Below are 16,887 nucleotides of genomic sequence, written 5' to 3' on the forward strand. Positions count from 1 at the left end.
AGCAGACTTCGTCGAACTGTTGAAGCGAACCATTCCACCACTATTACAGTGTTCGACAGCTATGCTAAAACTTGTGATGTTATACGATGTGTCATTCCTATGCGGGCGAGATGTCTGTCATACTTTGTTGTCATCATACATCATATGGCCATTAGAGCCGGATACAGTTCTTGAACAACAAGCTATCTGAAAAAGAGTGGGTGGCATCTTCCATCTTTAGGGGTTATTGTAGTGGACAGTAAAGATGTGTATAGTGTGTGGGTTGTGGGAGGACATAACAAACAACCACTTCCGGAATGAAGGTGTAACCCTCCAGGCTTCTCCAGCCCTACTGATTTAATATAATATCATTTTACGCGATATCATTTGATATCAAGTTTATCCGCCATCGGCAATTATTTATAATAACATATTTATTCTACGTCAAGCATTTGTAAATTATGTTTTTGCAATCATATTATATATATTATAACATCATTTATTATTTATTATTATATTATGAAAGAGAAATTTATTATATATTGGACTTGGTTAAAATGTTGAAATATAGTTGTCATTTCATCTCATATTTGTGTATACGGAAAAGGTTATTCTTGAGCGTGGAACATTACATGACTCACAGGGTTTAACTCATGAGCCAAGGCTAGTAAATAGCGACCCGCGCGCGAGGCTTGCAAGCTGGTCAGCTACATCATCGCCACGCCTACTGGACTTGTCAAGAAGAGAAGGGGAGTTGATAATTCGATCTACGAATCAGATACTTCGTTGTATATGAGTTTTGAGATTGAACTGTTACCAAGAGTGGGGGTGAGCCCGGATATATAGATATTCTCACCACGAGAAGGGAGGCTAACGTCTACTGTGTACATCTACTTTGAACGACGTTATTGATTTTGAGACAGTGTGTGGTCTCTCCGAGACATAGTTATTTTTGTACAGTGTGTTGTCGCTTCGATATAGTACTTAGTTGCGGTTATGTTATCGGATCTGCGTGAGACGAAACAAGCTTACGGCTTGTGTTATATTCAGTAAATCTTCTGGACGAAGAACTATGTTTAGTTCAAGTCTACGGAAGTTGGTACAAGTCTGTACCGTATAAATAGTATAGCTCAGTTGGATTGAGATTTCTACTGATATGGAAAAATTCATATCTCTGAATTTTCTCCTCTTACGATCAACGCTGATCAGTTTTTACAAGTATAGGGGCAATGTCTAATTTAAAGACTAGGCAATTAGGGAGTGCTAGTCCAGATAGCCCGTACCACATCAGAGAAGGATGTCCATGGAGCCAATTCTACATCGAGAAGAAGAGAACGAGTAACCACGGAAACCCGATGATTTCAACGAAAGCTGCAATTGGTGAGCTTCAATTGGATAAAGCAAGCAATTAGTAAATTCAGTAACGTAAATTCTAAAATCCCTCCACGCTTTAAGGAACTTTTCCGATTCATCTCATTTGTTTGGTACAATAAATTCATTTGTATTTTATATTGCGTTAATTTTCTTTCTTAAACGATACTTAATGGTTAATTATTTAAAATCCTACCCTTGTGATTTAAGTATAAGTCTATATGCTTGTAAATATAAACTATGGTTTACAGTTTTGTTTAAAACTGTAACCCTGGCGCCCAAACATCACATAGAGAAATGGGAAACCATGGAATGTTAATTGTTTCTATTTGCGTGGCAGTTTGCGGGTAAGCCACATATAGTTTACTTGATATTCATGTGTCCCAAGGTAATAACTTTCATCTCCTCAAGTGTCTTGAAGAGGAGAGAGAACAGTTACAAAGGTATTGACTGTTTAGGATTGCTATTCCATGACTCAGTTCGGAACTGAACTCTGGGATCCGAGGTCCGCAGAAAAATGTACTGACCATTTAGTCATTGAACCTGGCGTAGCAGGTGATTGCATAGCTCAGATGGTATATCACTAATCACCTGAACTCAAATTGGTTACTCGGATCCCTACTTATTCCGGTAGTTCAGTATTTGAAAGTGCTCAAATAATGTACGTCCGCCTCTTATCAGTGGCTTTACCGCTAAGTAAAATAAATCCTTTGACATAACTCTGGACCTCAGCGTCCTCAAAAGCTGTTAAAAGGAGTCTTTGGGACGTAAAACTAATAACATTATTATTAGTTCGTGGTGCAGCTGTCTTTTATCTCCTGGTGTCGTCACAGTTCAACTGTCACACTTCAGGAGCGTCCAGTTCTTTTCATTTCATCACCTCCATACTTGCATCACTGTTGTGTTATTACGTCCCATACGCGCAACTATGTCGTGGTAGGAAAATTTGCCTTACTCGGATTGAAGATGTGTCCCCGTTTAAATCCTCTTGTTTGTTTATACGACCCTTTCAGCACGTCGAAACACAATGAATCTTGGAGAATGTTTTACTCCCTGTTATCTCTGATTCACTAATTGCTTGGCTCCTCTATCGCCTTCTGTTCACTCGTATATGTCTAACATGGAATTCAAGAGAACACTTCTGAGTGTGGAATGCAAAATCACTTTGTAATTCTTATCATTTGCTGGTCATATTCGGCTTTGCCTGCGCTGTAAGTTTCTCAAGCGTTTCAGCTTTATTTCAAGGCGCTGTGATCTTCGTAATCAAGAATGTACGTATTGTTTTCTCTGATCCTTATATCACATAGATACTTAGCTTAGCAAAACAAGGGACGATCTCTGTGGTCCATACAGGCCATCAAGAGCTATGGTTTGACAACAAGACCTGATGTTCTGTAGGTCTTGGAGTGTGATGGCGTCTTCAATCAGATCGTTGGATACTCTTGACTTAGGTCCATTCCCTCTTGTAACAGAGGAGTCTGAGTAACAATTCTTCAAGACCTCTGATCAGTATTACAACCTTCAAATAGCCGGAAAGCCAACTCTTATTCTTCGGGTAAACGGAGGTTGAATTTGCGCCGCATAGGCCTATACACCACCGACCAAAACAAATTTTGCTAATCAACTTGTCTCTTGTTCCACAAATAGGGGGAATCAATCAATCAATCAATCAATCAATCAATCAATCAATCAATCAATCAATCAATCAATCAATCAATCAATCAATCAATCAATCAATCATTGATCTGAACTTAATGCTGTATCCCAGGTTGCAGATTCTCTAACACTTATTAACCTAGTCGCTTCTTCACTAATTCCAACTTCACTGATTAGGCTCAAATTTAGCGAGCTAATAGCTGATGCATTTGGCAAACAAAACCTTCTTACTTTAACGCTGCCTTTAATGTGCTATGTAGCGAAATAAAATGTGAATATAGTTAGAGGAAAACATAAGCTTGCGACCTTTCAAATTGAATGGGATGCCTAAACGATTAGTGCTATTGAACGATGGAGTACACACACTGTACATGGAATTCGAATTGCCAGAAGTAGATTATATGAATTTACTTCGTATCTCTAGTAATTGCCGAAATAAAATGTGTGGTGTGTTATGGCATATCTTTTATCCTTGGTCTCTTTGTCTTAGTTTCTTTAAATTAAAAACTACTCAACGAACCGTGCTCAAATTTGGCAAGTATTCAACTGGAACGTCTGGTTAACATATAGGCTACCTACTTTTAGGGTATATCTTAAAGGGTCCCTGCAGGGAAATAAAATGTGAAGCAAGTACTAGGAAATTGTACGTCTTGGACACTTAAAAGTAAATACCCATCACCTTCTTATATCCTTCAGTTCTATTTCCAACTCTCGCATTGAAATCGCCAATTAGCACTACCCTAGCCTTGCTATTAACCCTGAATATGATGTCACTAAGTCCTTCATAAAACTTGTCAACTTCCTCCTCACCAGCACCCTCACATGGTGAATACACTGAGACAATTCTCATCTTAATTTATCTAACTGCCAAATCTACCCACATCAAATGCTCATTTACGTGTCTAACTAAACTATGTTGCTTGCAATGGTATTCCAGATGAGCAGTCCTATGTCACACTCAGCCTTTCCCTTCTTAATACCCGTCAATAACACTTTAACGTTTATTTATTGCTGGTTATCAGCCCACTCTTGAATATCATTAACCATTAAGACGTCCAGATGCATGCTCTTTACTGTCTCAGCCAGTTATACTTTCTTTCTTATATAAGCCCCATTAATGCATTAATACATCGAATTCCGTTCCGTCAGACAAGTGATTTCCAAGGAGTCCACCACCTCTCAAATGGAAGTGGGACTCCGTTACTCCCATAGATCCGAGTTATTGTTAAATACACTCATGCTCAGAAATTAAGGATAATGCTGATACATGGTGAAACAACGCTATGGTGGGCGGTTTTGGGTTTTATATCACCTCCGGGTAAGACCATGTAGTGCATTTGACCTGCGGTCGTCGCACGGTGGCGCTGGCAGTAGTCCAAATACGCAGAGGTATGTTGGTGCATGTCAGAGTACGGTGCAGCGAGTAAGTGTGCAGATGTTTTCAGACGTGCTAATGGTGACTGTGTGGTGAAAATGGCTCAACGAACACATATTGATGACGTTATGAGGGGTAGAATAATAGGGTGACTGGAGGTTGGTCAAACACAGCAGGTCGTAGCATGGGTCCTCCGTGTTCCACAAAGTGTCATCTGAAGATTATGGCAACGATTCCAGCAGACAGGAATCGTGTCCAGGCGCTACAGTACGGCACGTCCGCAGTGTACAACACGACAAGAAGACCGATATCCCAGCATTAGTGACCGCAGACGGCCACGGAGTACTGCAGGTAGCCTTGCTCGAGTCTTTGCCACAGCCACTGGAACACTTGTCTCCAGACACACAGTCTACAGACGACTGAACAGACATGGTCCATTCGCCCGGAGACCTGCAAGGTGCATTTCACTGACCCCTGTTCACAGGAGAGCCCGTAAAGCCTGGTGTCGAGAACACAGTACATAGTCATTGAAACTGTGGTCCCAGGTTATGTTCAAGAACGAGTGCAAGTATAGTCTGAACAGTGATTCTCGCCGGGTTCTCATCTGACGTAAACCAGGAACCAGATACTAACCCCGTAATGTCCTTGAAAGGGACCTATATGGAGGTAGTGGTTTGATGGTGTGGGGTGGAATTATGATTTGTGCACGTACACCCCTGCATGTCTTTGACAGAGGAACTGTAACAGGTCAGGTGTATCGGGATGTCATTTTGCACCAGTATGTCCGCCTTATTAGGGGTGCGGTGGGTCCCACCTTCCTCCTGATGGATGGTAACGCACGGCCCCACCGAGCTGCCATCGTGGAGGAGTACCGTGAAACAGCAGATATCCGGCGAATGGAGTGGCCTGCCTGTTCTCCAGACCTAAACCCCATCGAGCACATCTGGGATGCTCTAGCTGCACGTTTTCAAACCCCTAGGACACTTCAGGAGCTCCGAGGGGCACTGGTGAAAGAATGGGAGGCTATACCCCAGCAGTTGCTCGACCACCTGATCCAAAGTATGCCAACCCGTCGTGCGGCATGGTGATCACATCCCATATTGATGTCGGGGTACATGCGCAGGAAACAGTGGTGTTTTTTAGCACATGTGTTTTGGGACGGTTTTCTCAACTTATCACCAATACCGTGGACTTACAGATATGTTTCGTTTGTGTTCACTATGTGCCTATGCTATTAGCGCCAGTTTTGTGTAGTGCCACGTTGTGTGGCACCACGATATGCAATTATCCTTAATTTATTAGCATGAGTGTAGTTTAGAACATGCTCTGTGAAAATTCTGTGAAGCAGGATGCTTTCCCACCTACACATTGTCCCAGTGGGGACCTCTCCTTTAACGGGTTAGGGACCACCGATGTATTCCATAGTCCTGGTCGCCTGGGAAGAAGGAGGACAAAGAGTCGTAATATTTCCGAGTGCCCACTCCCTTTTCATAGCAACTGGTATCCCGAGTCCCAAGACCGCCTATCAGGCCACTCAGCCGTTGCCCTTGGATCATGAACTAGGACATGACTACAGTAACGAACTATCTTACTACTGATTAGCATTTAAATTCTCTAGGAACAAAATTTACAGGATATTTTCGTCTATTCTTGAAGCATCTTTTACTTTTGGGAATAGGCCCTAAGACTGCTTCAGATACTGCATTCCAAATATAAATTCCCTGATTTACCATAGTTTTCTACTGTCTCTTTTTACTCTTCGTGAACGATCGGTGCTCCTAATGCAACATCACTTTTCTAGCCGACTGTCCAATTCTCCCCAAGCTGGTTTATTCGTATAAGCATTCTACAATGCCACATAACAATGCTCTGATCCTTCTAGCCTTTGCCGTCTCTGGCCGAATTATTTTATCGAACTCGTCATGCTATTTCTAGGATTAAAGTCATTGAGCACGAACCATTCAACCTTTCGCATAACCAACTCTAATTCACTGATGAGCCCGGTTTGGTACGGGTCCCATACGGCTGTTCAGTATTCCAATATTGCCTTACCAGCGATAAATCACCCAGTGTCTTTGCCTGGAAACTGCTGCCTTTTAGCATCCTTATTAGGAAATGTAAGGACTAGCACGGTTTAGTATTTACACTCCCTACCTGAGTGTCCAACTTTAGATCCCTTCTCGTGTGGACGCCTAGATATTATCGCGAGTCCCTCCCCACAAGACCTTAGATTCCGAGACAGTACTGGAAGTCCTCTTACCTATTTACCTTTCCTATTATTATGAGACTGCGTTTTCGTGAATTAATTTTTATTCTGTTACTGAGTGATCATTTAGATCAGATATGATATCGTCAGCGTTTCGGATTCTTATGCATATTATACACGAACTTTCTGCAGTCACTTCGAATTTAATGCAGTGGATCGTTGATAAGCACCATAAAGAGAAGTGACCCAAAATAACCAGGTACCCATTTCCGACTTCATATAAAATTCGTCGGAATATTTAATTCCCACTTCTAATATTTGTGTCAGTCTGTCAACAGATCTCGTATCCACAGAACATCCTTTTACAAAATTGTTTATTTTCTGATTAGAATCTTTTGTGGTACTACATCGAAATGCATTGCCAAATACAACAGCGTCAGCTTGTACCACTTCATTCTACGAGTCGCTAATATCCCGAAAGTGCGACTCTGGCTGGGGAATCGTTTTCTAAACTACTTTGCAAGTCATTAATCCACGAACGTTTCTCCCATTGATTCCTTATATATTCTTTAAAACGAATCTCTTCCATCTTTACACATAATATAAACATGAACGAGTAGAACATATCACATCAGTAGAGTTAAGTCACACCTAAAGCATTGGACACTTCTGCGATGTTGTTTAGGAAGGTAATTCGAAATCATTGCAGTCACCAACTATCATGTGTCGTATTAATGCATTTGGAACATTCTCATACAGTAATTAACATAAACAGACTTCACCTCACTTCCTATTTATTGATCACTTCCAGTAACTGCTATATTCTTAAAACGCGCTGAGAAAATTTTCGCTCAATAGTACTCTAATTAGCCTCTTGTTAAATCACCATCGAGTGTTATAGGATGCATTTTATCCAGTTACTATAAAATATAACAGACTGTTGAAGGTCATCCACGACTGTAGGGTGACAGTTTACAATTCTATGGACAGAAAATGGTGATTCTTATTGTAGTAATATATTTGTTACTGATAGTTTAGTACGTAACCCTTGTGCATTTATATTTACCTAGAGATAATATTAACTTGAATCGTAACGATTGTTCTTCAGAACTAAAATGCAAAATGCTTCTTGGGTAAATAATTACCATCGATCTCATTTTCTAATTTTGTATGTTTTCAGATCATGAGGCAGAAAAACACACTTCGACTGCTGCACCGGTAACTTCAACTCAGACGACAGTATCAACTACATCTTCTTCAGCAACTACGTCCTCAACTCCATCTTCAACTCCGACCAAATCACCAACAACTACAGTTTCTCCTGAAACTACATCAACCTCCCCTGATACAACCGATAATACTGAATCAACGACAGAATCTACGCCAAGTTCTTCAGAACCACAAACCTCAACTGAGACTACAAAAACATCTACGTCATCAACTGCTAAATCTACGTTACCATCCTCTACACAATCTTCTACAACTACAGTTTCGGCCCCTACATCATCTTCAACAACTGCGGATACAACACAAATACCAGAGACTACAACAGCTCACTCCATTGCGCCTACACAATATAGATTGTACCTTATGTCACATTTAATGCTGGTAGTGCTCATGCTGAGATTTTCTTGATGGCTAGATACATCCTCAAAGTCCAAGAGTGATGTTGTGACATGCATCGTTACATGGAGAGACACTGCCGTATTCAATTTATCTCAGTATGTTTTGGTCACGTAATTCCTATATAACATAATTTTAATCAATTCATGAATAATTTCTGGGATGAATTGAGTTTTCGTTCAGACAATGACATTTTTATCTGGTCAGTAATTTACAATTATACTTCCCTACTTTGTTTAAAATGCAAGACATATGGAGTTTTTTCCAAAACCAATTTAACTTGTAATTTGTAAAACCTATACCTCTGACAAAATTAATTATATAAAGTAAATACATGTACTTATTAAATGTATTCTGTTCCTTGAAAATAGTTATTTGAAGAGTGTCAGTTGAATCTGTTGGTCTGTTAACTGTAATCGAAATTTGAAACCAATGATAAATGAGAAGGATGACGACGTACACAAGTAATTGATGGACTTCTATAAGTGTGTGTGTAAAATACATGCATCGGTTTTTGTAGCTGTGAATTTGAAATAAATAAAATAATTAATAAATTTCGTTTGTTGGTCATCCAGTCATATTTATATTTACGATGTAATAAATATGATGAATCCCAATTATTTATGAAAGGAATAAGTAATATACCTACTAGGGTGGGCCGAAAGAACTCCAATTATTTTTTCCAAGTCGTAATACCGCGGAAAAGTTGCAAATTGGGGAGAATAAAACGGGGTAAAAACAAGAAACATAATAGGTTCATTTCTTCCAGTCGCGCATGTGCTCTAAAGTTTGCCGAAATTCGGAAAAATGTATATTTTTACGATAATGTTCTACCTTGCTTAACTTGTCAATATTTAAATGTAATAGTCCTAGTCGACTCTTACTCGAACCAATAATGATTTAGAAAAAAGAATGGTTCAAATCGGCTAAGGTCTTCTGCAAATGCAGCAAATGTAGGGCAATCAAATACCGTCTTGTGATGAGTTTCTGAGGTACAGCCACAGTATACCACCGTCAAGTCACAAAGTTACACAAAAATGCCATAACACAAAACAAACATCGAAATACATCAGATGCAAATGCCACAATAATAACTGGAAGAGTGAATGAAACACGCATCAAACACGAGGGATACGTGCAGACTGATACAACAATGGCACGGCGTGGTGGCGAAATTGGTAGGTGGGCTGAGCGTCAGAGTCATTGACCAGAGCGAGTTACGGCGAGCGCGAGAATTTGTTAGATTTTTGACGGCTGTTGCACGAGCGGAAAACCTTAACCGATTTGAACCATTATTTTTCCTAATTCATTGTTTGTTCGAGTAAGATTCGACTAGAGCTATTGCATTTAAATATTGACAAATCAAGCAAGGTAGAAAATTATCGTAAAAATATACATTTTCCGATTTTTGTCAAACTTTAGAGCACATGAGCGACCGGAAGAAATGAACCTATTTTGTTTCTTTTCTTACCGCGCTTTATTCTCCCCAATTAGCAGCTTTTCCGCGGTATTACTACTTGGAAAAAAGAATTCGAGGTTTTTTCGGCCCACCCTAAAAGCTACTGTATATCAAGATGTTGTAAGTGTTCTCTCGCAACAACTCAAATCGGCGTCCATTCACTACGACGTGGAAAGTTAAATTTTACACTAATTTGAATTGAATTGAATTGAATTTATTGATCATGATTTACATGCCACTGAGACTGAAAATCCCCTTTATGTACCGTCTTCTTATAATACAATGCAGATTTATGAAAACAGTAACTACATTTTTATAATATTAAAGTATTAAACTAAACAAGAAACTTAAAAAAAATGAAAATACAGATACCAAATCCAGTAAGGTTAAGACATACATTATATAATAAGTAAGAAAGTAAATCATTAAGCCCTTCTGTTATTTTGGACTACATGGGTTTAAAGAATATAAAGCTAAAGCAGAGAAACAATTTTCTTCGAAATATACATATTCCTGATTGTTCGACACAAGAATGCCTGATCTCAGCCTCTTGCGTACTCCTCCAGAAAGATAGATGTTAAGAACTGCTTTAGTTGGGTACAGTTAGTGTTACTTGCGAAACGGTGAAGATTAAATACGTTAAAGATACGTGATGCAGTGCAAACAAAGGATTTGTTAAATTTCGTGGTACGATGAAGGGGAATTTGAAGGATGGTTTTTGTAAACCTATTATCTCTATTATGTACCGACTCCATAGGTTTAAATGCATTATAAAGGTAGGATGGTGTCTTCAGTTTGAGAATTTTCTGCGTAGCAACAGCTACTGAGATTTCCCGACGTTCATTTGGTCAGTACATGACACATGGTAAGTTTCATGTAACTTATTTTGAACTTTACACGAAATAAAATTGTCTCAATAACAATTGTTCGTATATATCACTAAGAATACCATGCTGTAAATGAACAATTCGTTAACTTTTCCACACCTCCATAAAATATATCGGTAAAACTTTTCATACTTGGACAGAGCAAAATTTGCAATTCAAATGCCCAAGTAGAAAGTACTTTTCTAGCAATGATTATTTTATTCATATTCAATTTAACTCAAACTAGAATGTTTATTTTCCTGTTAAAATGAGTATAGGATTGAAAAAGTTTGTATTTCTTCATTTGGAAGTATCCTCTCTAATATGATAAATGTGAAAATATGTTTGGATTATTGTGTAAATATTACGTACAGACTAAATTCTATATGTGGATTAAATTCGACACACAATTTGAGAATGACCATGGATAATATGTAGGCTACTTACTATCAAGCCATTGCGGTGAGAGCCGTGTATCTAAAGAAAATATGAAGCAATTCAGGGCAAAAATGTATAAATGCGAACCTTAAAATGAATACGATGCAGAAACCGTTATTTCTATTCAAGATGGAACGTACCCAGTGTCTTTACAAAGATAAATACATTAGTGTATATGTTTTTCCTACTTCGATCAGTCTTCCAAGATAACATGGATTTATGTGACTTGGGTCACGTTTTACTCGATAAAACCAAATTAATGGGTAAACTTTTAGTTTTGCAAGGAACGGACAATAACTGCATGTAGGAGTTGGAATTACATTTTCTATAAACTTATACAAACCATTTTCTTCGTAAATCTAAAAGGTTTTTCAGGTAACTGAAGTTAGTAAGCTACAACAGAATTGACGGACTATATGTAGGATATCCTCACGACTGCCTTCAGAAGTCCTTTTACCCATCAAATCCTGAGATATGAAGTCACTTCTCAGGGTGTGAAATATTTATTGGGACTACCACGCCACACATTACATACGCTGTGTATCTTTATGGGATATTTAATTACGTTACAATTTATGTAAGTTGTGATATGGATAAACTATGGAAACGACGAGATTGTTTGGTATCTGCTCCACGTTATGAGCCAGTGCTGTGTTGAACAGGTTTCACGCCATTTTGAATTTCCTTCAGATCATTTACACTTTACTGTGTGATTGTGATTTATCCGCTCTAACTCACGTCGAGTGTACTTCATTGCTTTCTTAAATAACTGGGATTCATTATATTTAGTACATCGTAAAAATTTGACTGGATGACCGAAAAACGCAATTGCTAATATTATAAAACATCATAATCTTTACATATCACATACATAGTGTTGGTGGTAATTACTGTTTTAAGAGGAAATACTGTGAAAAATTGCAATTAACTCTAATCAGAAGAAAAATGGGAGTTGACCCTTCCAAGAATGAAGGTATTGGTTGGAAAAGAACCAGCTTTGAGGAAGACAGATTAGGAAAGATGAAGATGAAGAGCCGGTCACAAGTAAGTGGAAGCAATGTCAAAATCAGCTAAGGAAAGCGTCATCATTAGGGGGCGGATTCTCTATGACCAGTCATATTTTTTCCCTTAACATTATATCTTATAGTCTTGCATTTTCAACACGTTTCCAACCGTGATAATCAAAATTAAACATGTTTTATTGGGCATATAAATGCATATTTAGGCTTTCTTAAGTTTTATGGCATATTTTCAACAAAATATCATTATAACGGCATATTTTGGTAATTTTCATTTTAATTTCGTATTATAAAAATCAGAATAAGCTCTAGAAATTATTTTTCAGGTTAGACTGGAATATACTACTGAAGAACTATTATAAAGTAGTGTATATGGAATGTTTCTAACAGGTAACATCTATTGTTTGCTAGCTGGGTCAATTCCTGGAAACCGGGCAATCGTTTACACGGAAGCAGAGGTAATTCTGCAGTTATTTGTCATTGTTCTTATCCCTCTCCTTCCCCTTCTCTCTTCACCTTCAACACACTGAATGACCTTGGTCATTAGGGATCTTCAGTCATTCATTTCATTTCAATATGCCTAAAACGAAAGTCTCAATTTGTGGAAAGTTGCGAAGTTTTGTTCGCGAGTTCGGTGAAAACATATTCGGTACGGATGGAGTGATATTATTCTGTAAATTGTGTGAGGTAAAAGTTACTGCCGAAAAACGCTTCTCTGTGCAACAACACTGTAATACTGTAATACATAAGAATTGTGTAACTAGATATTCTGCACTAGAAAATAGGCAACGTCTGCTATTCGAAACCCCGACATCAAGTTCTCAGACTTCACAATTTTCACAAGATCTCTGCAAGATGATGGTTTCGTCTAATATCCCTTTAAAGAAACTTAACAGCCGAAGCTTCAGACAGTTTCTTGAAAAATATACAAAGCATCCTGTTCCCAACGAATCTACTCTCAGGAAGGACTATCTGACCCCTTGTTATGAAGAGATATTGGATATAATAAGGCGTGGCGTGGGAGACAGTAAGATATGGGTTTCAATAGACGAGACCACAGATGTGGATGAAAGATATGTAGCAAATGTGATCGTTGGCACGCTGAAGGAAGACCGGCCTGGAGATACATTCCTCCTGACATGTGAAGTGCTAGAGAAGACAAACCATTCCACCATTGCAGTTCTCTTCGACAATTCAATGAATCTGTTGTGGCCAAACGGGGCAAGGAGAGAGCACATTTTTCTATTTGTAACTGACGCTGCTCCGTATATGGTGAAGGCAGCCAAGGGACTTAAAATGCTATACCCGAAAATGATACATGTGACATGTCTTGCACACGCCTTGCATAGGGCAGCTGAAGAAGTTAGAAGTAGCTACCCAGAAGCTGATAAATTAATATCGAACTGTAAGAAAGTGTTTGTCAAAGCTCCGCTTCGCGTTCAGAAATTTCAAGAAGAAGCACCTTCACTACCCCTACCTCCCAAGCCAGTTATAACGCGATGGGGGACTTGGCTTGATGCCGCAGTGTACTATTGCAACAACTTAGATGTCGTGGAGAAGATCGTGAAGTCTTTTGATCCTGCAGAATCGTCCTCCATAAAAACCACTCAAGATTTATTTTCAAGCACTACATTAAAAGCGGACCTGGCTTACATAAAGTCCAATTTTAATTCTTTCTCTGGAGCAATCACGCAACTGGAAGTTTCAGGTGCAGAACTAAGCGATGCACTGGATGTTCTAAAGTGCATTGAACAGGAATTAAAGCATGCGAAAGGAACAATAGCATCTAGGGTGTGTAGAAAATTAGAAAATATACTGGAAAAGAATAGCGGACTTGTGTACCTGCGTGGAATAAGTGACATTCTTTGTGGAAACCCTTCATCTGCAGATTTCCAGGAATTTTCTCCAAGTGATTTAACTCTATTCAAGCACGCTCCCGTTACATCATGTGATGTCGAAAGAAGTTTTTCTCGCTACAAGACGATACTCAGCGGCAACAGGAGGGGATTCTCATTCAACAATCTTAAGATGCATGTGGTCATAAATTGCAACAATTCTGATAATGGAGACTAGATCAGGTATGAAAGTTTCATTCAAATAACATATGTTTTGTGTATAAATGAAAACTGATTGAATATTGAACAGTGAAATTAACTGTAGTGTTTATGTCTTCCACAGAGTCCGTCCTTGCCTAGGAGTATGCAGTGTAACCTTAACGAGTTCATGAAATATTCATCTTTTTAATTGATTTTGGGTTAAAGATTTCGAAGAATTAAACATTTCTTAAACTCTAAATTAATTGCAGCCTGTAGCAATCGTAATAAAAGTGCTTCTATGTAACGTAGATGCTATTCATTAAGTCATGTTTTGAATTTTATAGGTCATATTTTTATGTTTTTTAGGTCATAAGTGCATACATATTTCATACATTTTTAGGTCATAGAAATCCGCCCCCTAGTGATCACAAACCCCCGCTCTCAAGTCGACAGCCCCTGGTCCTCATTTAGTCGCGTCTTACGATCGGCCGGTGATACCGGGGATATTATTCTGCCACCCCCATGCACAGTGGTAGCACATGCACTCACTAGGTTAGAATGTAGTTACTCATTCCAAAGTACTGCCCACGGATTCTTGTTGTGTTCATTGCTGGAAGCGCTAGGGAGTGGTCGGCTATTCCAAGAGCTCTGAATTTTCGTAATTGGTTTCCTAATTCCAAAAAATGTTGTGATGGCTTCCCGAACTACTTAATTTCCTCTAGTTTCCCAAGCCTACATTCTTTGAAAAGTCAATCAGTCTATGATTTCTTATTCCCCTACTTCTGCAGGCACGGTCTATTAAAAGAAAATGTATATTAAACTATTTTTCTATTGTCGAGTGGTGCTGTGTTTCAGTTACTCAGTTAGACCCTGGGTAGTGTTTTCATCTGGAGTCGAACAATGCAGCTCCTGCTGGGTCCCATTGGAGCTAAGCACAGTGCCATGAAGTTTGGTAACCATTACCTGTTCTCTGTGTTGAGGGAACTTATATTGTGATGGGCAATGTGTGGAGATACAGCATGGGCATGACCCGACACATCACCATTATCTCACTCTAACCGGGAGTACGGCACTTCAGGGTACCTTGGGGGTCCGCTTCTCTGAATCCGGACCGTGGCCATGACATCCGTCCTCGCTGTCAACTTTGGGCACAATAGTTCGGTCTATACAAAACATACGATTTCATGCATTACTCTGAAATCAACTTACCTGCTACGGACCTAACATCAATAAATTATAAACATTTCAAACTTTGAAAGAAAAGTAATATGATATTCACAGGTTGTTTTAGAATTGTAAACCTTAGGAAGGAGGGGTCTGTAACAGTAGTATGGCCTCTCCGTAACTGTAGACAAACCTCCTAAAACCTGGAAGTGGTGAAGTCTCACGGAGACAAGCTAAACTGAACTATCTCTACTTAATTTACTGAGTCACACTAGATGTCACTACTGTTGTGTTGAACATTTTTAAGAATTGTTTCTCTATTGCGGTGCATATACTTGGCGAGATTCTTTTGTTTCTAAGTTGCCACTATTCTCTGGTGATACCGTTCTCAGCCAATAAGTCTACCGCATGTTGTGTCATTATCAACCAATCATCACTACTGCCTATTATGTCATTATCTACCAATTAGCACCCAGCCCGTACTTAAAAATTACTGTGATTTTGAACCTAATCTATCTATCATGATCTGATCTGGGACACTGCAATATTAAGTGAGGCTCTCCTCTCATGAGGCGACGACGAGGATGGGAAAGCAGCGGTGAGGCAGGCATCAATCTGACCTAAATTGTAAACATATTAGCATTTGGCGAAGGGAAGATACAAGCATTCAATTATAGCATGTAATAGTTAGGATGTGTTGCGACTACTGTGTCTTAATTTTTTAACGTAGGTTTTCCTTTCAGGTAGGTCATGTAGGTTTTTTAGGCTATATTCGGACATGGTGTAAACCTCCGATGGGAAATATGTAATTCTAATGACGTAATGAATCTTGTTTCACTTTGCTTCCTGGTGACTAATATGTTTGACTCTAAATTTCTATCCTGCGTTTCGAACTTTAACCTTCTCTTCTTTCAGCTTGTAGCCACCACGTAGTATGGCGTGTGGCTTATCTTCTGGGCCGATGACCTAGATCTTAGGCCCTTCTAAACGACAAGCATGCAACAACAAATAGCTTATTCTCTGCGCCACCGGGTCCTCTACCCTGTTAGGTTTTATGGCAAGTAACGCCACGGGATTGCTTGAGGTGTTGAGCATCTCCATCATTTTATTCTCTGCCCTTCGATGAACCATTGTTTTTCCTTTTCTTGGCCTATTAGTGCGAGCTTTGGATCCTGTGTTTTCTGGATATTTCGATCCTCAAGTTGGGAGTGACTCTCCTATTGAGTAAGAGTAGCGAGTGTAGAAGCTGTTTAGCTTCTAAGTGACATAATAAGTGTTCTGGTGTGTACGCTTGAAATACTGTAACTAGAGGTACGACTATTTCCGTCAAAGGTGACTTCTATTACTAATCACTGTGGATGCAAAAAATATGGAGCCACAAGGGAATAGACATTAAGCGAGATGAGGTTGGAATTCTATTATTTTATTACATTTAAGAATACTTGTAAAAAGTTGCATTTTATTTTATTTGAGGGCATGTTTCCATGCATGTGGTCTCAGGCACTTTAATTAGAACTTTTTACCCTGGATAATATTCTTACACACATAGTTTGAGAAATCATTATCGGTTTAGACAGCGATTAGTCGAGCCTCAGAAATGCTTTTTCGGTTCCCATTGCAAGGTTTATGCTGTTCACAAACATAAAACCTGTTATTGTATCGACCTTTTAAATATGTGTACGTGGAACAGAACAC

The 16,887-nt window shown here is 39.0% G+C and overlaps 1 protein-coding gene across 10 annotated transcripts in view; it reads left to right on the plus strand.

Moving 5' to 3' along the window:
- The window catches only part of LOC136858365 (integumentary mucin A.1), an 86,439-nt gene extending 71,624 nt beyond the window's left edge, over nucleotides 1-14,815 (plus strand). For 5 of the 10 annotated variants that reach the window (XM_068225525.1, XM_068225523.1, XM_068225527.1 and 2 more), the window contains one exon: nucleotides 7,768-14,815. In XM_068225525.1, the coding sequence (XP_068081626.1) occupies nucleotides 12,569-14,065 (1,497 nt within the window). In that variant the 5' untranslated portion in view covers nucleotides 7,768-12,568 and the 3' untranslated portion in view covers nucleotides 14,066-14,815. The remainder of the gene's footprint in view (nucleotides 1-7,767) is intronic. The other 5 variants (XM_067137850.2, XM_068225529.1, XM_068225530.1 and 2 more) reach the window with 2 other exon arrangements.
- The last annotated feature ends 2,072 nt before the right edge of the window (nucleotides 14,816-16,887 follow it).

Source organism: Anabrus simplex, chromosome 1 (genome assembly GCF_040414725.1).
Source record: "Anabrus simplex isolate iqAnaSimp1 chromosome 1, ASM4041472v1, whole genome shotgun sequence".
Taxonomy (NCBI): Eukaryota; Metazoa; Arthropoda; class Insecta; order Orthoptera; family Tettigoniidae; genus Anabrus; species Anabrus simplex.